Genomic DNA, 26557 nt, shown 5'->3' on the forward strand with positions numbered 1-26557 from the left:
ATATATTTCTCCTGTCAAATACTGCTCCAAGAGCAAGTTATGCACTGAGTTGTTGCATTATTTAATTCGTGGGATCATTCAGAAGAGCGTTGCCACAAATTAGTGTTCCCCTTCTCCAGTTCAGCCAAGTAGCACTCCTTAGGGCAGTATGGGTCCTGTGGTTTTGGGGACATCCTTAGCTGCTCCACAGCACAGAGCAACACAGCAGCAACTGCCCTTCCTCTGTGTCCTGCCTATCTGTCAAAATCTCCTCTGACAAATACTTGATATATAATAACTTAAATGCCTTAATAATTAAATTAATTTATGGATTTACAAATATGCTTTTGGCAAATACTGGAACTCTGGAAATATCTGATTGCATTTTCTGTGTCACTCTCTTTTTAAATCTCATATCATTAATACTCTGAAGTATAATTTTGAAAGTAGCCATACCATCAAGAAGTCTATGTTCAAATTACATTTTTTAGTTATTCCTTCTTTTCTGGAGAAATCTTCTTTAAAAAGAAAAGGATTTTCTTTAGCTTTCAAATTCAGAAACCACTTTCAATGTCAGATACTTATGCCTTTGCATTTTTATAGAATTTGAACCCCTTAAAACACAAAAAGAATTTATAAAGTACTGCACAATGCTCCTTCTTGACTTTCTCAATCTATCATTACTTCGATTTTGCACGAGAACATGGGGTAAAACTACCCCATGCATGAGATGTCAAAAACATGGGGTGTCAAAACTACCCCAAGGACAGAGGGACACCTTCTGGCAAGAGCAACTAAGATCCCTGTTCTGAGTCAGTGAGCTGCTCTCCTGCTGAGATTGATTATTTTGGCAAAATAAACTAGCACTTCTCTCACAAGAAAGAACAAAAATACCAATCATCTCAAGCACAAATGGGACAAACATGGATTTTTTAGTTACTTTGGCCACATGTGTTCAAGGGCAGGATCCAGCTCATGCAGCTGTTCTAGAACATCGGCACCTTAGCAATTACCCCAGCTTCTTATATGCTCAAAGGAGATAAAATAGCTACTTTGAAAGGGCAATGAAATAGGACCTAACAAAGGCCAATGCTTTGTTTTCTGGAAATGTGTATTTTTTTCATTATTTCTAAGGGAATCTGGGCTGGTCATGTAACATTCAGCCTTTAAACACCTTGATTAGAACAGATACATCCCACTTTAATGTTTGCGACTGTCTGTAACATTAGCTAGATATTTTCTCCTAGAAGCAAGGGCAGAATAAGTTTGTGAGAGTGTGAGGGGTTAACTGAAAGACCCATAAAACAAAATTATACTCCTTCCTAGAAATGTTTTCTGTTATTGCAGCTAAAATTAATGTCACTTGAAAGAGGAGATTAGAATGAAGCACTTTTTCCCTTTTTGGTATTATTTTTTTGCATTCAGTAATGCTTTGTATAGAATTAGGTTATATTATTAGGGGTCATCTTAGACCCTGCACAGTTATCTTTTATTGTGAGTGGGTTTTTTGGTTGTGGGGTTTTGGTGATTGAGTAAACAGCAGAAAAATATATCTTTAAAGACATACCACAAGATATGTGGATTTAAGGTTGTGAATAGGAATGCTCAAACTCCTGCAGTAGAGTTTTAAGCTTCTTATTTTTCAGGTTAATAATACTTTCCTGGACCTTTTAAGATCTCATTTCATTAAATCAGGCACAGAATAGCAATAAATAAATAAATAAATAAATTTGCAAGACATTAAAGTTTGATTTTCATTCCCAGTTCCCGCAGACCTACCTACCATGCGTGGTCTGTATCATCTTGCTTCAGTTACAGTTTTTTGTATGCCAGGGGTACATTTTACGCAAAGAATGCAAAGAATTCTTGATCATTTTTGTAGAAAATACAAAGACCTTTTCCTTCTCAACCTTATCTTCCCAGAGGAGAAGGGCACACTCCTCCTTGTTCACTTTGCTGCAAAGAGGTCAAGATTTGTCAGCCCATGCTCTGCTGTTTAGGGGAGCAGCCTAGCAGCACACTCCTAAACTTGGGTTTAACACAAAAAGCATTTAAAACTAAAGTTTGTTCCCACAAACCAATGACTACCAACATGCATTCCATGTCTAGCACATACAAGTGCTTTCATATTCTTAAGCTTTATTTGCCCAACCATTGCTTATTCCTTACATAATTGATTACACTTTTTTTTTTTTTTTTAAGAGACATGAAGAGAGTACCCCATACTGCTAAGAGAACTGTAATAAAAGTGTTAAAATTCATTTCACCTAGACCATTTTCTGGCTTGCACTTCAGAAACCTGCTGGAGCCTCTCCTTCCTTCGCTTTTGCATGGCCCAATGTGCCAAAGGCACAATTTTGCCAGCAGTATTTTCATCCTCTTGACTGACAATATGATACCTGGATGCATTTTGATGAACTACTGCCTCCCATATTGATGGCCTCTCCCTTATGACACTCTTCACTATCTGTTCAGTGACAGCATTTGCACATGGTGCCTACCTGGCAGCTAAATAAAATCTGTGTAATATATATATTTTTCCAGCAGTGACATCTGGCTTGTTAGCTGACTTGGCTCCTATTTGCATTACAGACTGTTGCTAATGACTGTGCAACAATTTCAGAGAGTTGTTCTGGGTCAAACTTGTCCAGATCAGATGGGCTGGTTCACTCTTCTGCAGAAAGGTTTTTTGTTTTTGTTTCTGTTTTTGTTTGTTTTACTTTTTATTGATCTCTACATTTGGCAGTCATAAAAGAGAATTTTATCTGTAAATCTTGTCACCTGTGAGGTTGCGGTATAGTGTTTTATTGCCAGAATACTGTCTCAGAAAGCAGAGCCGCAGAAAACAATAGGACCTATTTAACTAATCTTTGCAACACTGTGAACCACTCTATTCTTGAGCTATGGGGTTCTATCATGAACGAGACTGATGAGTATATTCTGGCTTGTCAAGTCCCTATGGGTATACGAAACATCTCACATACAAAATACCAATTTCAGTAACAGAACTGGATTGTGATTGGCTTTAGAATCAGAAGAGGATCGTAACAATGTGTATGTAGCAGTGGGTGAGTGAAACTGGAATCATATCTGCATGGTACTGGCTCTGCCTGTAGTCCTGTGGCTTGTCTGTGATTTTATTGACGTCAGTACAAATTAGAACCAAATCCCATAAGGCAAAAAGAGTTATCCGTGTGGGGAGTTATCTGAGTGACGAATCAAGCATTCTTTCTTCACACAGAGACATAAATTCACCTTGAAAACTAGTATTTAAAATAAAGAAGTTATCTACAAGCAATAGAATTAAAGAAGCCTAGTTTCCTTTTGATTCATGTTCTTTTTTCCCCAAAATCCCTGCTTGGCAATAACCCCACTTTTCCCTGTGTACTCCACAAAGATGCCTCCCAGCACAAGAGACAAGCAATTGCTTCTCAAAAACATCACATCAGCAAGTACTGTAATAAAACAACAGGCAGGCATTATCATAAGTCAAAAACTGGCTAGGAAAAAGGAAGGAGAATGGCCTTGCCAACTTTCAGCATGCAAAAGCTCAGGGCAGGTATGAGCCCATGTTCCCTGCTCAGTTCTGACGTTGTTTGAGGTGTGCAATGCAGGACGTGTGAAGGAGTAGATGAGGGGGCAATGGCCTTTTCAGTCATGTCACTGCTCTTTACATTAGTTATGACCAGAGAAGCCTCAGACAAATGTCAGAAATATGTAATGAAATTTGGTGAGTGAGCAACAGGACATTAATTAAAATAAATTGTTGTTACTAGTAAAACAGTGCACGTCTAAAGGAAAATGTAAACTACACTGACACCTCAGATTCACAATTAAAAATAATAATTCAACAAGTGTAGCAAGGCATCGCTGTGATAAAAATGACAAGATTTTGGGGCACAAGGATGGGATAATTATTAATTCAAATATAGCTAGATAGGGATGTTCCAGGCTTGCCCAAAATTCTGTCAGTTAAAGCAGAAACACTGTTTCAAAGACATGTTGCAGCCTTAGAAGGGTTTCAGAAAGTAACTATGGGAAAAATCAAGGATATGGAAAAACTATCATGAGGATGAAAGTGTTGCCATGGTTTACCATAGAAAGGAGGAGGAGAAAGTATAGAAGTGATAAAAGAAATGGCTACGGGGAAGATACAAAGAAAGCAGATCAGGAACATTTCTTCCCTGTCTCATAACATAAGATAATATTCAATGAAATTAAAATATATAGATTCATTCTCCAAGTTACTAGTTCACGAAAACATCCCATGAACTCTTATTACTGACATTTTTTTTACATTAACAATTTAACAATCAAAAAGAGACTGGTGATTTAGAGAGGATGTAATAACTCCATTTAAACTCTAATGTTGTCTGTTAAGGCTTAAACCAGGTTCCAGTTAGAAGAGATCAAGGTAAGATCCGATGTAAGTTGCAGATTTGGCTTTAGAATTTTTGCATCTTTGTGTGAAGGAAGGATCTCTTAAAGTTTCCTGCTCAGTTCAACAATATATTTATTAGGCAAAGGATCAATAAACAACATCAACTTCTGTCTTGGGTCCCCTACTCTTTACTATGGCAATGCTTGATTTCAGTAGGATCACTGCCTGATCAATAAGCCTGAAATAATGACCTAACTGAAAATGCCACATTAGTTAAGGAGAAGAGAGTTATCCTAACTAACCTTGTGCTATTAGAAGATAATTGCACTTCTCTTCTAATCTGATATTTTTTTTAACAGGCTAGTTCAATTTTATGTACAAATTGGAAGCAAGGCTTCTGGCAACTCTTGCAACAGACCAAGAGCCAGAAATGAAGGTAAAACCTCTTTTCCTTATAATAAGCTTTTTGTACTTGGGGTCTTCTGTAGTGCTTTTACCTTTTACTCTCTCTACAAAATGAGAAAGTCTGTTTCATTTTTAACATTTTTCATTTAACCCTTCACTTTTCTTAAGTGATAAATAAGTTAACTTTCAATTAAAAAGAAGTCTATTTACTTTTATCCCATATTTTTATTTATATTTATGCTCACCAAACCTAATGGTGCTCTATTAGTAATAGTAAATTTGTTCGAGCTGTGATGTTTTAAGACATGATTGGCAAGAAGAGAAGAGGTATATTTGCTTCTATTAAACTACTTGAAAATGTTGGAAAACAGGCAAATATACAAGTACACAGGACTTTCTTCAGGTTTCATTCCTTGAAACACAAGGAATAAACTTCAAGTTCAGGATAAATTTGTCAACTTCCATATCTCACCTGAAGAAGAGTTGTGTGCCTGAAAGCTTACTCAGTTTTCATCTCCATCAGTGGGTCTGATAAAAGATTGCCTTTCAACCCATTCTCATGTATAATTTACCTGAAGCACAAAATTATGAAGCTGCAGCAGGAAATATGTTTAGTGTGAATAAGTTCATCTCTCCCAGCTGCATCCTCTCTTATTTTACCTACATGCTTAGAATTATTGTGATGGAGTCGGGAATGATATTTGGATTTGGAAAGCATCAACAGAGTTTTGGGAGCAGATTCTCTATGTAAAGTGGTGTAGTTGCATGAAGACAGAAGTCACTAATCACTGAGAAATTCTGTTACTGAGAAAACCTTGTTCTTCTCTCATTATAAACCATTTAACATCAATGGACTGTTTCCTGGTGTATGGCATTTGTATTGACACCAATTCAGAACTGCCATCTTTCAGCATAGATTACAGTAAGGGTTTGATTCTCCTCTCATTTGCACTGCTGTAAGACACAAGAAAATATGTTATCTTTGAAAGTACTCCAGTATAAAAGAGTTTTAATAGGAGAAATATACATAGAAAGTGCTTCTTTCTTGCATCATCCCTTGTGATGAGCTCATTAGTGATTTCAAAATTCTGCTATGTGCTAGTATTTACCATAATGTGTGTAAGATCCAAATACCTTAAAATATTTAAATATTTAAACATCATGGTAATTCACTTTTAAAGATGCTTTAAGTTTGCAGAGGTAGTACAAACATTGTGAACTACCCCTTATGGGGAGCCCAGCTATAAGAATTACAACTTAGTGTCACACACAAACTGTAGGAATATTCCACATACATTAAGAAAGGCACGTTACCCCCTCACTAAGTAAAAGATTTGATCCTTTGAGTTTGGTGAAGACAAGCAACACAACATGTAGCAGACAGTGAGCCCATGTCATGTTTGCAACAGGTCTTGAGCACAAAATGCTCCTGGACCAGGAAATGCCAAATGGATAGGGGAGACACACTCAACGCCAGTGGTGTACACTGGATAAGGGCTGGCAACTCCTGAGCACAGGCTTGAAGAGCTGCCTCCCTCTTCTCTGCCCGGTCAAACTAACTGCCTTGCTTAATTTTAACTACAGGTCTCGTGGTTCAATTCACAAATGATAACGGGATCACCTGGCATTTACTGCGAGAGCTGGACTTCATGTCATACCTGGAACCTCAGGTTGTTTCGATAGACTTACCTCGGGAGGCCAAAACCCCTGCCACAGCTTTCAGGTGGTGGCAGCCACAACACGGTATGCAATGCCATGCTAAGAATTCATTAAATGCTTTTATCCAACCCAAGCATGAGTGCTTCTCCACATGGGCATGTGCTGCAGAAACTTCAGGTTACCAAAAATACGTTGTGGTGAACAGATTGGATGTTGTAAGTGCATGTTTAGTCTTTCTTTGGTCATGCTACAGACATAATTTTCTTCTTTAGCACCCAAGCAGAATATGGGGTTTAAGATTAAAATTGTTTAAAAGCCAAGTTTAAACTAAAGATGCTGAGAGGGGAAAAGACTACACAGAAAAGCTTTAATAAGATGAGAGGATGTACTTGAGTAAAGAGTGACCTGGGATGTCAAATGGCGTACACATCTCATTTTTCATCTAATTTGGAAGAAGAGGTATAACTTAGCCTTGAACCTGCCTACGTAGTGGCTCCCATCTCATAGAATCATAGGATTCCCTATATTACAGAACTGCCTATATTAACATCTCTGCATACCCAGAGCCCCATGCCTCTACTTCTGCTCCACCTCCAAAGCCCACTCAGATATCTCCCGCATCCTCAGATGAAAGTAAAGCCCTGATGCTGACTGATAGCTACAGCCACCATCACAGCTCCTACCTTGCACTGTGGCACATTGCTACTAGTAAAAGTGTCCTTATTAAGTGTTTCACCTTTGCGCAAGGCAGGAGCTCCTGGCTCCCTGCAGGAAATAGAAGGTGATATTCAGACACACAGAAAAGCACATTTTAACAGCAGCTCCCTGGGGAGAAAAGAACATAGCTTACAGTCAGGTAATTATGGGATGTAGCTTCTTGGATATCATTTATCATTTTGATGGCTGTTTTTATTCGTACGTTTTTGTACAATATATGTGCTGGAGTTAACTGTCCTCACTAGGGAAGAGAATAGACAAGACAAGAGGATGTGATTTAGCTACAAAGCCAGTTCATTTGAGAAAAATGCCGAGCAGGAATTGGTGCACCACAGACCATCATTCTGCCATAGCTGTTTGCACTGTTTAGTGGTGAGATGCCAGACCTGTTGCTCTCTACCTATGTCCTGCTGGTTGCTGCTTGCCTTTGGAGGCAACAAGGTGACATCCATCTCTTCTGAGAGTGGTCACTGTAAGGCTACCCGACAGCAGTCCTCTAGATCTCAGTGAAAGAGAGAGAATTTGTGACGAGAGACTGAAATACAAGCTTCCATACCAGTGCCCACAGGTGACAACCACTCCTCATTACAGATGTTAGCTCCTTCATAGATTGTCCTTTGTCTGACATAACTCAGTGCAGAGCGGCCTTATCAGCCATGACCCGTGTTCCTCTTGTTGGCAAGACGTAAGTCCTGGCACATCGTTGTGAGCTCACAATTTATCAAGTCTTTCCTTCTTCTTCTATAAGGGTACAATAGTGATTGTACACTACGACAACATTTTTAGCATGCCAGCAGAAAACTATCCTCTTCCAATCTAAAGGTAATTTGGGAGATAGTCAGAGGCCTTTCTGATTTAGCTGTGGAGAATAACAGGAAGGTTGTGACTGATAAATGAAATCCCCAACCTAAGGGCTCAGGAAATGTCTCATTCAAACACAGGGAGAGTGCATGATGATAAAAGCATTGAAGCTGAAGCAGAAACATTTTAGAGTCCAGGTTCATCCTTGAGCAATGTGTTAGCCATGTTTAACCGTGGTCAGTCTATGTGACTGAGCACAACTCACTACATGAATGCAGGATACGGTTATAAAAAAATAACTAACAGGAACTCCACTAACTCACCCATTCTGCTTTTTATAGGGAAGCATTCAGCTCAGTGGGCTTTGGATGATGTGCTTATAGGGATGAATGACAGCTCTCAAACTGGCTTCCAGGATAAATTTGATGGAACTGTGGATTTACAAGCAAGCTGGTACAGAATACAAGGGGGTCAAGTAGACATCGATTGCCTGTCTATGGATACAGCTCTGATGTTCAGTGAAAACATCGGTATGTGTCACCAAGCACTATTACATTTGTATGCACCTATTTTGTAAATTCCGTGTGGGTCAGGTTTTTACAATATGGGAGGTATTCAGAGGTTTGAGTATATAGTAATCTGCAAGGAAGAGAAGCTGAAAAGAAGGAGGTGAAAATGCAGATAACAAATCTGAATGACAGTACTGAAAGCACATGCATAAGGCATTCAATTTCATTTTTGTTGTTTCTCTCTTTTATTAGGAAAACCTCGTTTTGCAGAGACTTGGGACTTTCATGTATCAGCTTCTACTTTCCTGCAGTTTGAGCTAAGCATGGGTTGCAGCAAGCCATACAGTAATTCTCATAGCATCCACCTGCAGTATTCTTTAAACAATGGGAGGGACTGGCACTTGGTGACAGAGGAGTGTGTGCCTCCAACCATCGGCTGTCAGCACTACACCGAGAGCTCCATCTACACTTCAGAAAGGTTCCAAAATTGGAAGAGAATTACGGTCTACCTTCCACCTGCAACATAGTGAGCACTGTTCTAGCTGTTTAGCATGATACAGATTTTACTGATCTAATTTGAGCAAACATCCCCTAGCTTGGGAATTTTCTGCATGTCTTTTAAATTATTAAATGTGTGTTGACACGTCATCAGGATTTTAAATTTCACTTCAAAATATTTCATCAGATATAATATGAACTGCAGGAATTTAAGTAACAAATTTTGATCAGTGAATTCTTAAGTCTTGCCCACAATCTGTGGCATCAAGAACAGGAATTCTAAATTAAGCTTTTCTAACATTTACCAAGTAAGAAAGAAGAGAGAATGCACTGACCCATCCCCTCATATAAGGGTATATTCTGTCATTTCACATAAGTAATAATGTTATTTGTCATCCAAGATTTAGGCACATTAATCGCAGCATTCAGCAAGTCAAAATGCATGTTACTGGATGTGCCACCTCCACCCTTTTGACTAGGAGGAGAGTTCTGCCTGCCTCCTAGTAATATCACATTGTTGTAAATGAATGTGGCAGATAAGCTGACATCCATCTCTCTGAATAAAACCATGCACTAGTTCAGAAATAACAGATGACAATAATCTTACTTACCATTACTCTGAATAGTTCCATGATTCTTAAAAGCACCCTACACATTATCTCTGTAAATTCCACCACCTTGAAAATATTGTAGTAAAAATGGACACAGTAAATGAACAGAGACTACAATTCATGTCTTGGTTTCTAATCTCATAGTTCACTTCACAGAACCATACATCTACATCCAAGAAGATTCTTCCATAATTTTCTTCACAAGTATGAAGATAGCTTGACCCAGTCAAAGTCACAGGGTATTTCCCAGTGTGTTGCTCTAGGATCAGCTCCACAGAACATTTCCTGCTTGAACAACTATGAAATTATTTAATCCATACCATTTTGACAGATTTTTTTTTCCAAAGTATTTTCCCCATCTGAGCATAGTAAGGCAGTCAGCGTTTACCATAGCGTGTGTGCAGGTGCATGTTTGTACATATATTCATACATTATTACACAAATATACATGACTGCATGTCATCTTTTTTTCGTTACATAACACTAAATATAAATTCACTACTTATTACTTTTCTGAAGCATTTATATTGTTTCAACTCTACTAGCAACTTATAGAGCTGTTGAATGTAGTAAAGCTGATAGTTTCTGCTCAACCACTTTGCTAACCAGGTAGAGTCACAACACTGGTTCACTTCAGACATTTTCCTTTAGATCTGGAATTTTGCCTGAAAACTCATCTGAGAAATTGAAACTTCCATTTTCAGATGGAATATAAATCTTTTCCAAATACAAAGTGTTGTGCTATTAAAATGTTTTTGTTCTCCTGAGGTCCACAGGACTTTCTTTATTGCATAACACTTTGTGGAGGAAACATTTTGAAGCCTGAAATACATTCACTCTATTTTTTCTAGCTCTCCCAGAACACGATTCAGATGGATTCAATACAACTATGCTTCTGGTGTTGATTCTTGGGCTATTGATAATGTGATCTTGGCTACAGGATGCCCTTGGATGTGCTCAGGCCACGGCATCTGTGATGCAGATCGTTGTGTGTAAGTAGCACCTTACTTTCCATATTTTGTAGAAAAGATGTTGTGTTTTATCTAGGCCAGATGGATAATACCTTTTCCTCTGAATTTGTTGCTAGGTGTGACAGAGGCTTTGGTGGTCCATACTGTGTCCCTGTCATTCCTCTGCCATCTGTCCTGAAGGATGATTTCAATGGTAACTTGCATCCAGACCTTTGGCCTGAGGTCTATGGTGCTGAGAGGGGAAACCTGAATGGTGACACCATCAAGTCTGGAACAGCTCTCATTTTTAAAGGGGTCAGAAATTCATTACATTGAAAAAAAATTAATAAAAACCAGTAGAGTTAGGAAGAGAAAGTGCTTTTTGTTGTTTCCTCCATAAGTTTGTTTCAAAGTCTTTAGGCTAGAATTTGACATTTTCATTTTTATCATGTTTATCTGCCCTAAACAACATGCACCATGTTTGTTATAGTTGTTTTTATGAACAAACATTTGTTTGTTTGTTTGTTTGTTGTTATCGTTTTTGGTTATAAATTCCTCCTTAACTTCCAAAGGAAAAAAATGAAACTCTGCAGTTATGATTCTTGAGGCCAAGTGAGTGATTTGGAAATACAGTTCTCACTGCAATTTGTGATGTCTGTCTTGAAATCCTCTGACTGATTTTTGAATATTTTGAATGATATTGATCACTGTAGTCTAGGTATTCAATGTTTGTGTAGTTAGAATGTGGTTTACTTATTTGTATCTTCTAAAAGGTTTTTAGCTCATTAAGGAGGGGTTTTTAGTTTGTTTTTAACTAAAGGTCTAAAAAGGTCAGGAAATGCCATGTTTTCTGAACTTCTCAGTTCTTCAACAAAACAGATAAATATTTCTCCCCATAAAAGACTTTTGTTCAGATAAGAACACAAATTTTAAGCTTCCACAAGTCTTTTCATTTGACATGGTGAATTTAGGTGCCCTTGAAAAGCAAAGTTTAATAACTTCACGTGTAGAATTTATTTTTTTATACATTTTTTTTTTCAAAACCTAGACTCCAGTTCAACCTCCTTAAATAATCTAAATCATAAATCAGAGGTTGTGAATTGTCCAAAACTTGGCTTGGTTGTTCCTGCAAGTTGTTCCTTGGGGGAAGGGGTCTGAAAAAGAGGAAAGCTCTGTGAGGTGGAGTTTGCTAGATCCTCTGCAGAACAGGTCTGTCTCCAGGATCCACTAAGCATTGAGCTCATCTGTAGAGACAGATGGGTCCTTACAGGTCACTATGACTTTTCCCACCAGTCTCTTTCCTTACTATAGGAAAAGGCACCATGCCTTCCTAAGTCAAGAGGTTACCACAGAAGAGGATATTTGTATAAAAACTATTTTTGGAGGCACAGAAAAGAGCTCCTAGAGGGGAGACTTCCTCCTTGAAAATTATGGTGCTCAGGTTCACCAAAAGAATGGTTATATGAGCTTGGACTGAATATCTGAGTAAATCAACTACAGTGCTTGCAGATCAGATGACATCCTGGTGATTCAGGGCACGAGCTGAATGAGCTGTACCTGTGTCTGTACCTGATCATGGAGCTGTGCCTCTCAAGGTTGCACTGACCTATATCTAGCACCTTCCATTAATATGGATCACTTTGCCAAGGCTATCACTATTCTAATTTTCAGCCTGGGAAAAAGAAGGGACAGAGCTACCTCTCTTGCTGCCACAGCAGTCAGTAACAGACAACATCCATACAACAGTAAGTTGCAGAGAATCTTCAATAATGGAAACTGTGATTCACATTGTATATTCTGTATTTGCAGGAAGGACTGAGAATGCTGGTTTCAAGAGATCTAGATTGCACTAATACTGTGTACATCCAGTTTTCATTTAAATTTATAGCCAAAGGTAAGATCACTGTTTATTTCCTATCACTTCTCTAGCTTTATCCCTATAAAGTAGTACCACAGAAAATGGTATAGATTTACATTTTCAACTACTGTTGTTTAAGACTTCTATGCAAAAGAGAGGAAAAAAATATTAGCCAAAAAAAACCCATAACATACCCCAAAACAATAATATACCCAATAGTTCATGTTTAAAAGCAAAATCTATGTGAGGACTTATTTTACAAAATTATGTCTTGAAAATATTTTTAAATATGATCCCTGCCAAAATATTAAAAAATAAGATGACTAAATTTATTGTTCTAAAAGGCAGGAATAGCTGAAGGCACAAGGCTGGATTTTGATACTTGATTCACAAGAGGTAAAGTAGTGAAAGCTGTGTCTACCTGTGAGTGCTACAGGTGGTGATAATAATGTCTGGTACCTAGGAACAACAAGCAAATAACTACTGAATTGCCGAAAAATATGTGGAAGAAGGAGCTGATTTGTTCTGATCTCTCTCTCTCTATATATATATATGCACATATATATACATATATAACACTGATACAGCTTCTTATCTAAGTAAATGAACTTTGCCTGTACTTATAACAAACATCAATGCAAATTTAGTCCCTAATTAATTAGCATATTCTAGACAGAAAAGCACAGGAATGCACAGGGATTTTTATGTGTTTAATACACATAAAACTTCTCAACAGCTTAAATAGCTATAAAAGCTAGTTCATGCTATGTAATAGATGTCTGAGTAAGCTAACGATATTTGCACTTGAAGAAATGTTTTTGCACTAGTGTTTTTTAAAGCCAATTTATAATGAACACATCCTCTTTGCTCCAGGTACCCCTGAGAGGTCTCATTCTATTCTGCTGCAGTATTCTGTCAATGGTGGCATCACTTGGCACCTGATAGATGAGTTTTACTTCACACAGACTACAGATGTCCTCTTTATCAATGTTCCTCTGCCCTACACAGCCCAAAGCAATGCCACACGTTTCAGACTCTGGCAACCTTACAACAATGGTAAGGAATAGACACCCATGGGCCTCCAGATCCATAATTGCAAAGCTTAGCATCTGTCAGAGGATGGATTTTTGGACTCAACAAGAATAGAGACTCTTAAATCTTGTTTTCTTATGTTTCAAGACCTTCCATTAAAACTATCAGAAGGTTATATTTACAGTTCTTATGAAGTTTCTGTATGTTTTAAAGTGAAAGTACCTTAACCTAATACCTTTGGTGGTGTGCAGAAGAGTATCTCCTTTGACCCTGGAGGGTTTGGGAGATCAAGCAACACCAATACAGTTCACAGAGGTTATCCTCATTATTTTTAATAGACCTGATTCTCCTTTACACTGAGGCCCCATTACAATACTCACATTATAAAAAAGTGTCTCGTGTGTAAATGGGAATTGGGCCCACCTTGCTTGGAATTAACTAGGCATTAAAAAAGCATTTAGAAAGAGAATGTACTGAGCAGTTAATCTTTGGATTAAATTGTAAAGGACTGTAGAAAACCACAAGAGGAACACAGCTTATTCCTCCTGATTAGAGGACATATGCCAGCTGAAGAAAACTGTCCTCTGTTCTCAGTTTCTCTACGCACATCTCTTAGCAGGAGTTGGCATTAAGGACTCTTAACAAATTCCAGTGGTCATTTAGACCTGGTGATACAGCAATTATTTATGCCACTCAGACAAATACCTAGCATACCTCTAACAAAAAAGCAAATTCAAATCCAGACCTAAGAATCCAGTTCCAGTTCATGTTTCTGATGGGTCCTGTCTAAAACATTTAACTAAACTTTTCTTGTAGAAATCATCTTTAATTACAAATTTCACATAAAAGAAGCCCTTTAACTTTCTCTGATCAACAGAAAAGCTTTTAGATAGATGAAGAAAAAGTTCAATTACACAAAAGATCTGGCAATCTAATCTTTTCTCTCCAGTTTGCAAACACTAATTTTGCAACACATTTGAATTCATAATCCATTTGAAAGAAGGTCACTCAGAGTTTCCGTTTCTTTCAAAGAGCTCTTGGTTGGCAAATACAGGCTGCTGAGTGCAAGGAAAAAAGTTGTAGAATGAAATCATCCTTTTAGGCAGCTGCTTATTTAGCTGATTCTTAGCTAAAGATGACACTGATGATATAGTTTCAAAGTAAATGTGATTTAAGTGGAAGATACTTGCTTAGCATAGGTTTTTCACTCTTCAGTTTCCTGTGACTTCTGTACATTTTACAGAAATAAAAGTTAATTCTGTAGTAAGGGGACTATGGAAAGATTGCCTGTGAAGCCTCTCCTTTAGCACCCGTTTTTCAGTGTAACACATACATATCAGCCACTAGTCTGCTTTTTAATAATAGCTTTATTAGGTGTTAATAGGAATGTTACCCTTTTCTTTGTAGGCAAAAAGGAAGAAATATGGATCATAGATGACTTCATTATTGATGGAAATAACCTTAAAAATCCCGTGATCCTTTTGGATACCTTTGACTTCGGTCCCAAAGAGGACAACTGGTTTTTCTATCCTGGTGGAAACATTGGGCTTTATTGCCCATATTCATCTAAGGGGGCTCCGTAAGCATCACTCAGCAATAAATTAGAAAAAAGTGACTGTGGAAAAAATGATCCTAAAATACTTTTTTTTTTTTTTTTTTCACAGTGAGGAAGATTCAGCTATGGTATTTGTTTCGAATGAAGTAGGAGAACACTCCATTACAACAAGGGATCTAAGTGTGAATGAAAACACTGTAATCCAATTTGAGGTACTTATCCTCAGAAAGTTACTTGGCATTTTGCTCAGGGCATTCTGTTCTCTCAGGTTCTGCTCTTCAGCATGTTTGTCCAGCACTTTGTGATTGCCTGGCAGAGAAGCCTCTTTAATTTCCCCTGTAATTATTTTGATTTTGCTTTCCCTCTTGTGGGTGTATCCTGAAGCTTTTATCACACAGATAAGGAAAATTTTGCCTCACAGTCTCCTGTTTTCTTGCCTAATTTACTACTTTGTCCATTCATATATACTTGCACTGATAACACGCCTACAAGTTGGAGAGTCCCCACTGGCAGACAAGACGATGAGCACCACAATGTAATGAAAGTCTAGATTGCTACTTTACAACCTGCTCAGTATAACTGTGCAGTTGAAATATTTTCATGATCTGGCCCAGTGGGGAGCTATAAGTTCATCTGTGACACTAGAAATCATTTTCCTGCAGGCTAGCTTTACTGCACTGGCTGTACTTTCTGAAAGCCAAGCCTCTGCTTTCCTTTTGCTTCTGCCCATGCTTTCATAAAGGATCTAGTGGAAGCTATTCTTTGCCACAATGGCCTGAATTCATCCCATCTTAGGGAGTTATCTAAATGTCATGACTAAGGAGCATATTTTTCATGCTTCTTATATAATCAGTGGAAGCAGACACTCCCAATGACAACACCTAGTCTAAACTAAACTGTGCTTCTGGTTTATCCTAAAACCTAAACTGAGCATTGGCTTGGACAGCCACTGATGGGAGTAACCTTTCAGCCTACTATGTGTTTGTTTAGAGAAGTCATTTTATTGTTCTTAAGATACTGTGAAAGAATCTTTCATGTAAATTGCCATGCCACAATTACAAGGCTGTTTTTAACAAAGATGTAGCATGCTCTAGCATGCAAACAGCAAATGATATTGATTTATAAACAATTAAAGAAATGATACTAAGAGTTTTCCAAGAAAACTTGGTTTAGCTGTGTACTCATGCATGCTTCAGTTTGTCATGCAACTACTTCATAAATTATTGAAGGTAAACCATTTTCTGTTTTAAAATATAGATTAGTGCCTGTAGAACAAAAATGTTTGCGGTCATTTTAAGATATTCATAAGTCTTTGGGGCATTAACCTCATAAAATCTCCATACATACTTCCATATGTGGTAAGAACATTGTTTTAAGGAAGTTAAGTGACTTCAACTCACATTCTTGTAGACATTAGTATAAATGAAGCAGTTATGCATAATGCAATAGAGTTTCTTTCTGTGTCTCAAGAGTCAAAAACTATATTGGGTCAAGCATTGCTCTAAGCTTCCAGATGAGTAGACAACCCTTCTAGTCAAATGTAGGTTGATGGCTCTCATGTGCGCTGAAGAGTGATGAAAGAAATTCAGTGTAGGATATGTTTTCAACATTCATGCACTGTCCTAAATATAACTGGACTTTAAAAATACATTTTTGTTACAGAGTAGTATGTTAGAAAGATACTTACTTTTCACTACAAAGATATCTAAAAGTACAAAATATTCTGTAGTTTTAGTACAGGCTTTGTATTTCATCTGCAATAAATTTTTATTTATTGCACAGTAAATAGAGTATATTTTATTTTATGTGACATAGTCATCCTGTAAGGCAACTAATTCTTTTATATAAGCAATCTGAAACTGAAAGAACATCTTAATATCTGTGTGAAAGCAAAGCAGACTAATTTGAACAGTGAGCATGCAAAAATATGTCATAAAAGGTCTCAGATTCTGTATAAAACATATATGATTTGTTACAGGATACCAGTAGCATTGCAAGTCACGTAGGTTTTCTGCCTTCTCTATTGTTCTGCACATCAGGAATCTTGTCAGAACACCTTGAGAAGTTTGTCACTGTCACACTGTGTTTTGGTGTGACACTGAATCTAAATCCAGTCCAGCTATGACGCTCTTTTCAATGCTTTCACCTCAGACTTCGATGCCATACATGAGCAGAAAGAGTAGTGAGTATAAAAGCTAAAGAACATATAGAAGTGAAACACCAGATGCTCTGAAGGGTAATTCCTGTGGCATGAGCTTTTTTATTTTATTTTATTTTATTTTATTTTATTTTATTTTATTTTATTTTATTTTATTTTATTTTATTTTATTTTATTTTATTTTATTTTATTTTATTTTATTTTTTGTATAATGTAATAGATAATAATGCAGCTCAGCAATCTACCAAGTTTATGTTTGCACATTTTGTTCTAATATTTCTGGTTTTAAAAAGTCCACATTCTTGAGCTGATGCATTTGCTCCAGCCACACTATCAGCTCTCTTTTGTCTAATTAAGTTTTCTCTAGTGGAAATATTTGGGGATTTCATATTACATTCATTTTACAATGACCCAGAGCGTGATGTGCACATGGACAGGTAGGCCAATGTGCAAGTGTTCATGTTCATGTGCATGTCCTGAGTTCATCATTGCAGTTGTTAAACAAATTCTTAAATCACCATCTTCCTGAGCTAAATAAATACCATACGACATGGGAGAGACTAAGATGAAGAGTGATTAGGTGACCCAGCATACCCTTTGTCATCTTCTGCATTTCATCTCTTGGACCCCAGATCAATATTGGCTGCACCACTGATAGCTCATCTGCTGACCCGGTAAAACTGGAGTTCTCACGAGATCTGGGGGCGACCTGGCACCTCCTTCTCCCCTTGTGCTACAGCAGCAGCAGCCACCTCAGCTCCTTGTGCTCCACTGAACATCACCCAAGCAGCACTTACTATGCAGGCACCACCCAGGGCTGGAGGAGGGAGGTCATTCACTTTGGAAAACTCCACCTCTGTGGGTAAGTGTCTAGCTTTTAATCCTCCCAGCTGCTTGTTTGTTTCTTTTTATGTCTGTTTTCCAACCAAAATGGTATCCAAACATTAGCAGTCCATAAGAACAGTGGCATTAGAACAGACCAAATGACCAATCTTTCTCCCCTTTTTGCCCTGAGTGGCAGTTAGTATTCAGGTGATTCCCAAAAATATGTCATGCCTAATACTAATGTAGAGTAACCACAAATAATTTCTTATTTATCTATATATCTCATTGATAACGTGTTTGTGGAAGTGTATTGTATAGTAGAATAAATGCAAAAAGCTCCTTGAATGTTTTTAACTTAATTTCATATTTTAGTTCATCAAAGATGTTTTTGTGTGACATCTGGGATTCATTAGAAAATACAGTAAAATGTGAGCTAGTACAAACTTGATTCTACCTTAGTGTAAGGGAATGGACTTACTTAATATTCAAGGTCTCTTGTAATTGCAAAGTTCTCTGATTCTAAGAAATTAACAGCTGCAGTCACTTGGGAACTTTAAGGTTGTGGGACATGCTAAATTGGATTATAACAGATACATAGGATAGAAAAATAATTTGTGCTTGCAGGCAATTTAATATGTAACTTTTCAAAGTTACACATAAAAAAAGTTCAAAACAGTACTGTTTACTTTTCCAGGGAAAACTGTCTTATAGTATCAACTCAGTTTGTGTAAAAAATCACATCATTAAGGATTAAACTGTAGTATGTATAAATTAAAATGAGCTATCCAACTATGAGACTGTATTTATGAATCTACTGTGTGCAATGGCCCTTCCATTAAATAAATGGTTTCATATGTGCCTCTGGAAGTATGAGAAGACCTGTATAAGAGATGAGAGCCAAGTTTGGAAAACCTGGATGTTTAATAATTTAAGAAAAGGTTTAAATTTTAAACTTGAATATTCTGTTTTATGACAGTTAACATTTCAAGCATAGAGTAGTTAACCATCTTTTGCAGCAGCACGTCTGTCCTTCTGGGTTAGCCCAAAAGAATTATTTGACTCTTTACCCAACTACCCATGCACCCCCCAAATGAAAAATTTGACTATACAAATTAATATCTCATTTAAACCTTCCACGTATTTTGCTTTAGTCCTATGTTCCTTACTGATTATGTCCAATTTGCCTGTCTTCCCTCCTGTTCCTTGCCCAATAGTGGGCCAGAAAACAGTTGGTGATAGTCAACAGAACCCAGCAGCAAAGAGCAGAATCCATGGAGCCTTTGGTATAATGACATCCTTGGGCCAGAGGGCTGATGTGGGGTTTTCCCCACCAGAGTCCACTGGAATAAAGAGAAAAAATCAGCAAACCTGATTCCTTGTGTAATGCTAAATAGAACCAGCATTTCTGTCCCCAAGGTGTAAAGTGATTATATTTAAATGAAGATGAAGACATTCCAGTTATTTCCACTGCATATGTTCTTTGGGAAATTAATGTGTGTCCTCAGCAGATAGCTGTATCTAAGATCTTAGTATTCCTGTAGGATTCTGAAGGAAAAAATCCTGAGCCTGTTGAGTTGGTGAAGAAATACCTACTGACTTCAACAAGACCAGTATTTCACTCTCTGTTTCAGTCACCCTTCACTCAGGCCAGCAGGGAGCCTGAGACGAGGCTCCCTGTTCTTGTGGGGTGGAACAAATACAGCCCAAGAGACAGAGATGTCCCCTAAAGAGCAGTTTAAAACATTTCCAACCTCGTTCTTGTGTCCTTCACCTCAGGACATAGTAAAAACAATGTTTTTGACTTCCAGCAGTACTCTGATTCTTAGTTATCTTTCTTAAAACTGTTAGCAGTATCCCCACAGTATCAGCTATCTCTTACCACCTGAATCACCTCATAAATATTCCTTTTTAGCACATAAAGACAAAAACATTTGTCAGCTACCTGTGCCATTGTTTCACCTGCAGCATTTATCATAGAATCATAGAATCACAGAATCACAGAATGGCTTGGGTTGGAAGGGACCATAAAGATCACTCAGTCCCAGTCCCCCTGCCCTGGGCTGGGACACCTCCCACCAGGTTGCCCAAAGCCCCATCCAGCCTGGCCTTGAGCACCTCCAGGGATGGGGCATCCACAGCTTCTCTGGGCAGCCTGTGCCAGAGCCTCACCACCCTCAGAGTAAAGAATTTTTTCCTAATGTCTAATGTAAGTCTACCCTCTTTTAATTTAGCGCCATTCCCCCTTGTCCTATCACTACGCTCCCTGATAGAAAGTCCATCCCTCGATTTAGATGTTTCTAACAAGTCATATTAAACATGTAAATTAAACACTTTTCCCTTCTCACTCTTCTGGTTTCCTTCATCCTTTGAAACATTTTCTCATTTGGGAATAAAATGAGTCTCTCAAGTGTTTTTCCCCTGCTCAGTTTGTTTTCCCTCTTTCCCCAGTCTGTTCCTCTTTATATGCAGCACTGATGCAAATAGCACTTAGGCTGAGAATTAAAAATGACAGGCCAGGACCCAAAGGAGAATATAGTTTAAATTAACAACTTGCACTATCAGTCTGTTTTAAGATTAAGCTGTCTGAAAGCAAGCTGAATACCTGGTGACATGGCAGATCATGTTTTCTGTTCACGTAACTGAGGGTGAGATTTTACCAGCCCATTTCCACAAGTGGTCTCCCTGGAGGCAGGGTGCCAGTGTGAAGCAGGATTTCATTCTCCAGAAGACAGGGAGCGGCCTGGTCTGACGTAGATGCTGTAAAGCAAGGCAGAAGGAAATCCGTCTGACCATGGCCAATCATCCTTCCCATGGATGATGGAGAGAAGAGTGGTTAGATTTCAAATCCCATTTTCAAGTCTGTCATTCAGTTTTGGTATTTCAGCAAATGAATAATGTTATTTTTATTTCTGTCAGTACTTGGATTGAATGTCAGCATAAAGATGACAAGGTGAAGGAATTAGACATAGCAGTCAGTTTCTAGAATTAAATTATTATCAAGTCAATTCCACCAAAAAGAATAGTATATATATATGTATAGTATGGTATATTTATATATACATGTAGTATACAACAAAAGAGAAAACTTTCATTTAAACTAAGTACATTTCCCCCTTTTTCAGGTTGGCAAGGTTCAGATGGTACCAAGGATTTTATCCTGCTGGATCCCAGCCAGTCACCTGGGCCATTGACAACGTGTACATTGGTCCACAGTGTGAGGAGATGTGCAATGGGCATGGCAGCTGCATCAATGGCACAAAGTGCATCTGTGACCCAGGGTACTCTGGGCCAACCTGCAAAATAAGTACCAAGAATTCTGACTTCCTTAAGGATGATTTTGAAGGTATCTCTTTTTCTTTTTTTAGCCTGAATTCTACCTGTTAGTCTTAGTGGAACTCAGGGCTCAAAGATGAGACCTTCTGCATGCTTCTGAATCTAAACTATGCTGTGAGACTATTCCCATGAGTCAAGTTGTTTGGATGTAATTCTCAAGCATGGTTTGTGAATGCCTGATAGCTATCAAATGCCTGTTTTGGAGCAACTGACTTTTTGCTAGGTTGTTCATATTGGAATATAAATTTGCCATCAAAACAGAGTTTCTGCAAATTGTACTTGCAGCAACTAATTTCAGAAGAGAATGATGACACGCAATTTCTGGAAAGGGATATGTCAATCTAATTCTCACAAAATGTGTATTTATTGTTCAAGTGAATACAGTTGGGTAGTTTGACCAGCACAGACAGCATGCATGTAAGCAAGGAAAACAAAGAAGGGCTTTAGGACTATGCAGTTTCTCCCTGCAAAGGAAATTTGAGTGGCCTTCATATGGCAAACGATACTTTGGAACAGACCTTATGTCTCAGCACTGCTCAGCAAGCACAGCAGACCGGGGACCCCAAGTGGACAGTGCCAGGAGGCAACTCAAAGCCTGTGAGTGCCTGAGCAAACACAGCATCCATGCAAACACCTCTAAAAAAAAATCAAGATTTTCCCCTCCTAACAAGTATTGCAAGAAGAGCACATTTTGAATAAAGCAGCACCTGGTAACCAAACTTCTCCTTTCAAAGGTACTACTGTTCATTTCAAATTTTGACAGCCCTTTCTTGCATGCTAGCACATGGCACACAGTTTCCATATAGAGCTGGATACATTGCTGTTATCTCAAGAAAAATGAAGAGAAGTAGAAAATCATATGAATAACTGGAGAGTAAGGTCCCAAACTTCGTACTTCTGGGCTAACAGTTTATTTTGTTTTGATTTGTGACAATTTTCTAAAAAACATTGAATCATAAACACTGGCATGAATATTTGTTCACTCTGCAAGTAATATTTAATTTAGCTCTCTTCCTCTGGAAATAGTACTCTTGCAGCAGGAGCACTTTGGAGTAAATCATAAATATGTATTTACTGTGTATTCAGGTCAGCTGGAGTCTGATAGATTCCTGCTTGTGAGTGGTGGAAAGCCATCAAGGAAATGTGGCATCATGTCTGGAGGAAACAACCTTTTCTTTAATGAAGAAGGTTTACGTATGCTGATGACTCGAGACCTAGATTTGTCGCAAGCAAGGTAACACAATTTTAAAGTCCTGTCAGTATTTCACTGAAGAAATAATATACTGAAGAATAAGACATATGATATACTTCTGTAGTAAAGGCAAGCTAATATATTCTGCCTTCCTTACTCTAGCACATATTCCATTTTAACCATTTCTACCATTTTAACTTAAATTTAACTTGAACGGGGTTGACTATTTTAACACTAGGGTTTTTTCTTGAATAAGAACTCCAGGATCTGACGCCACATCTTCAGCAGTTTATGCAAGTTTTTATTTCTTAAATGTGTAATATGATGAATTGTTTGCACATCACACACTCTGCTTGTCTTACAGTTTGTTGTATTGTGAGCCACTGTTGAAGCAAGAGTGTGCTGCCAGTATAAGTGTTACATTCATCATCTCATAATCCTTTCATTTCTGAATGTTGATTTCTTCTTATTGTGCACGTTTGTTTCCAATAATTCACTGAGAAATTCCTGTCAAGCTGTCACCAACTACACTGAGCACAGCAATTGAAAAACAAATATTTTTATTGTATTTAGAGACCATGTATCATTATGGCCTTCAGAGGAGATATTTGATGAGAAAGGCATACTAAGTAAGCCACATAAAAAATTTACAGAAAAATTAATATAAATTTAGCCTCATCTTAATTGTGTGCATGCTAATAGCCCTTGTTTTCTAATTTCTTTAGTATCTTAACCTATATCTTTACATTACTACTTTGGAAAGATTGCCTTTTTCCCATGATTTTTTCCATTGATAACTTGCAAACTCCCTTCTCCTCTCTAATGTTCTGTGGGACACACTTTAACAGGCAGTTTACCTCTTTTCAGCTTCTTGTTTTCATTAACATTGACGCTCTAAGTAATGGTTCCATTGCAGAGCCTTACAGTCAATAAAGGAGCCTAATTTCTAACCATTACAAATTTAGACAAGCAATTAGCTAACCTTCATTGAAGTGTAATATTAGAGAACCCTGTATTGAATTTGTGAGATTACTCAAAGCAAACTTTTTTCAGAATTTGGTAAATACAAACATCCATAAGCTGCTGTAATTTGATTTCCTGGACTGTTCTGAAATTAAAAGATTTTTTAACAGAAGGTACAAGATATCTTGTAAGTTGCTCCATTAGACTAAATGACATGTTTTCCTTATTGCTTATGTTCAAAGAGACGTCACTTATCTCTTCTCCATGAAAGTCTGTAGCTGGATTTGCATATATTGACCTCAAGGTGTTATATGGAGATAAATGACTCCTGTCCTAATAAAAGGAAAACAGAGCAGTATGTTTAATTTCTTGTGTATGCCATGAAAAATAGCAGTTATCAACAAATAACTCTATGTTTTCATCTGAACAGCAAGGTAGACTGCAAAGGCTTTGCTGGGGACTGCTCTTTAGAAACCTAAAATAATTGTGTAGGGATTTGCTTAATTTCCAGGCTGACTCTACCGGCCACCTGCAAAACAAGACAACAGATCTGACTTTGACACAGACATGCCAAGTTCTGCCTGGGACCTGGGGAGAGGTTTCTATTTATTCCAGAAATGACAAAAAAACAGTGATAAACAGCATTTCTAATAGATCTTTTAAGGAGTACTGGACTCAGTAATCATTAAAAGCCTCTCTTTTTTCTTAGAGATTTCCTTAACCACACAGCTGAGCAGTGGTGTCAGTCCTGTATGCTACTCTGCATGTGGGGATGTAAATTAAGTGGACTCTCCAATCCAGTATTCACTGTCATCACCTCTGTATTTTAAAGATTTTAACCATGGGGACAATGTATTGTCGTTACAGTGATACCCGTAGCTGAAATTACACAGCATGAAATACCAGTAGGGACAGTATATTTTAGGTATCACATCTGATCAAACCCCTTTCAATTCTGAATTACTGGAGTATCCATAAGAAAGCTTTGCTTTTTCCATTCCAAAATAGGCAGAACCTTTGCAAAATATCTGTGGGGTGAGAAAAGACATGATTAAAATGGCTATCTTTAATCTGTTAAACATTATTTTACCGATATCTGAATGAGTTATTACTACGCTAGTAAAAATTCGGATGAAAGAATAGCAACCCATAGAGAGCAAATTCAACAGAGAAAAGGTCACCCGGGTTTATTTCCTTTAAATTATGTGGTGAATGTCAAAGAGAATCTGTGGAGGAACAAAGACTCACCAGCAGTGACTCCAATCCATTACAGATGATATGTTGATCCATGAGGATCCCCAGCATTGCTTTACAGCTGAAGCAATATGTTATGTCTGGGACATGGTGGTGGATATAATCTATAGTGAAAGAAGTTATATATAGCACCAAGAGGAACCGCAAGTCACAGAGAGCATTAGAATTAATTGACTTGCGGATTCAGTGTTTTATTGAAGCTTTGTCTCCTCAGCACCTCTGCAGCCTCCACTCCCAGGGGATCTACCTGCAGATAAAACCAGACCAAGACTTTTGATACAAAACTTGTTTTCCCATGTTTCATTCGACTGTGAGCCAGGCAGCACTAATGCAGTGATAATTAGAAGAGATAGAGCACTTTAAAGCTGTGCGAGAGCTGTGCAAACACAAATTAATACTTGTAATATCCCTGAAAGTCGGATGGGTAAATATCATTACAACAGTGCTTCCCTCCACTCCAAGTGCATTGCAGTGCTGTTTATAAGCATCATCTAACAGGAAGAATTTCTCGGTTTGATACAAGCCTATTGTGCTTCTTTGGAGCAACCAATTAAAAAGGGAATGAAAGCATTCATGTCCCTGGGTGTCTAGGGCTGGCTTCAGGGAAGCCAGCACATTTAAGTGGTGTGATTGAGACAAATTTCCCATGCTGACTAAATGGACAAAATGGTCCCTGGAAGTGAAACATGCTTTGTTCTCATTTCCAGATTTTCTCTAGTTTATGCCAATGGAAAACTTTTTTTTTTTTTTAATTTTGAATTTAAGCATTTCATCAAATTCCTAGCAAATTATGATCAAGGCACCATTAAGGCACTATTGCTTTTCTGCCTCTAAAATCTGTACTCACAGGTTACAGGATAAAAATTTCACCCAGGATTATGTTTCTGATATTTTCAACACCATCTGCTACACAGAGAAAAGCTCAAAACAAAAATGACCAGCTTTGTTAAGCCCCTGGCAAACTACCACACAGGCAAAATGAATTTTTGTTATCCCACCTGTCTGTCTACTTATATTATTGAGCCTTTGAAAAGGAAACGATAACATCTCCTAAAGCTGGTTCTTACACCAAGAAATGATGGGGTTTGTCAATGGACAAACTCTAAGTCTCTAATTCAGGTTATCTAGGATGTTGCAGAAAAACAATTTTTTACAGTAATTGCTCTCACTGTTAGATTTGTGCAGTTCTTCATGAGATTGGGATGCGGTAAGGGGGTACCAGACCCCAGAAGCCAGCCTGTGCTTCTGCAATATTCGCTCAATGGTGGCCTCACTTGGAGCCTTCTCCAGGAGTTCCTCTTCAGCAACTCAAGCAATGTGGGACGATACATTGCCCTGGAAATCCCAATGAAGGCCCGTTCCAGCTCCACTCGAATTCGCTGGTGGCAACCATCTGAGAATGGGCATTTCTACAGTCCCTGGGTAATTGATCAGGTAAGTACTCTTCTGGGTTGTTGGGTTTTTTAATATAGTTTTAGACTGTTTTCTGTCTTAATGTTTCCCTTGTATTGGCATACATGTATGTCATTTTACTGGGTCAAGCAAAAATGCTTTTTATACAGATATTCCAGAATTATACTAATCTAGCAAAATAATTGGGCAAAATTGCTGTTTGCTAATTTTGTGCTTTTAATGCACTGTTTCTATGTTGGGTACTGAATGTCTATTTTGGAACTAGGAAGGTCTTTAATACATGGGTAGAGCCACAGGGTCACATTGCAGAAAGCCTTAGTATGCAAAATCCAGGTCTGAGTTCAAACTTTGAAAACCCTAATTTCAAATCTACCCAAATATGTAATTTCCTTGGTAAAATGTAATAGGAAACACTGGAGAAAAACTTCAATCAATATCAATCTTGTAATTTTGAAAGCAATTTA

The 26557-nt window shown here is 37.9% G+C and overlaps 1 protein-coding gene across 1 annotated transcript in view; it reads left to right on the plus strand.

Moving 5' to 3' along the window:
- RELN (reelin) overlaps positions 1-26557 on the plus strand; it is a 287703-nt gene that overhangs the window by 225997 nt on the left and 35149 nt on the right. Inside the window, exons 31-44 of the mRNA XM_082777470.1 lie at positions 4720-4796; positions 6350-6508; positions 8284-8472; positions 8704-8977; positions 10412-10552; positions 10648-10825; positions 12320-12404; positions 13242-13424; positions 14808-14979; positions 15065-15167; positions 17746-17975; positions 21061-21281; positions 22358-22505; positions 25856-26114. Of these exons, the coding sequence (XP_082633596.1) occupies positions 4720-4796; positions 6350-6508; positions 8284-8472; positions 8704-8977; positions 10412-10552; positions 10648-10825; positions 12320-12404; positions 13242-13424; positions 14808-14979; positions 15065-15167; positions 17746-17975; positions 21061-21281; positions 22358-22505; positions 25856-26114 (2419 nt within the window). The remainder of the gene's footprint in view (positions 1-4719; positions 4797-6349; positions 6509-8283; positions 8473-8703; positions 8978-10411; positions 10553-10647; positions 10826-12319; positions 12405-13241; positions 13425-14807; positions 14980-15064; positions 15168-17745; positions 17976-21060; positions 21282-22357; positions 22506-25855; positions 26115-26557) is intronic.

This window comes from Aythya marila (genome assembly GCF_965140915.1).
Source record: "Aythya marila genome assembly, chromosome: 1".
Classification (NCBI taxonomy): domain Eukaryota; kingdom Metazoa; phylum Chordata; class Aves; order Anseriformes; family Anatidae; genus Aythya; species Aythya marila.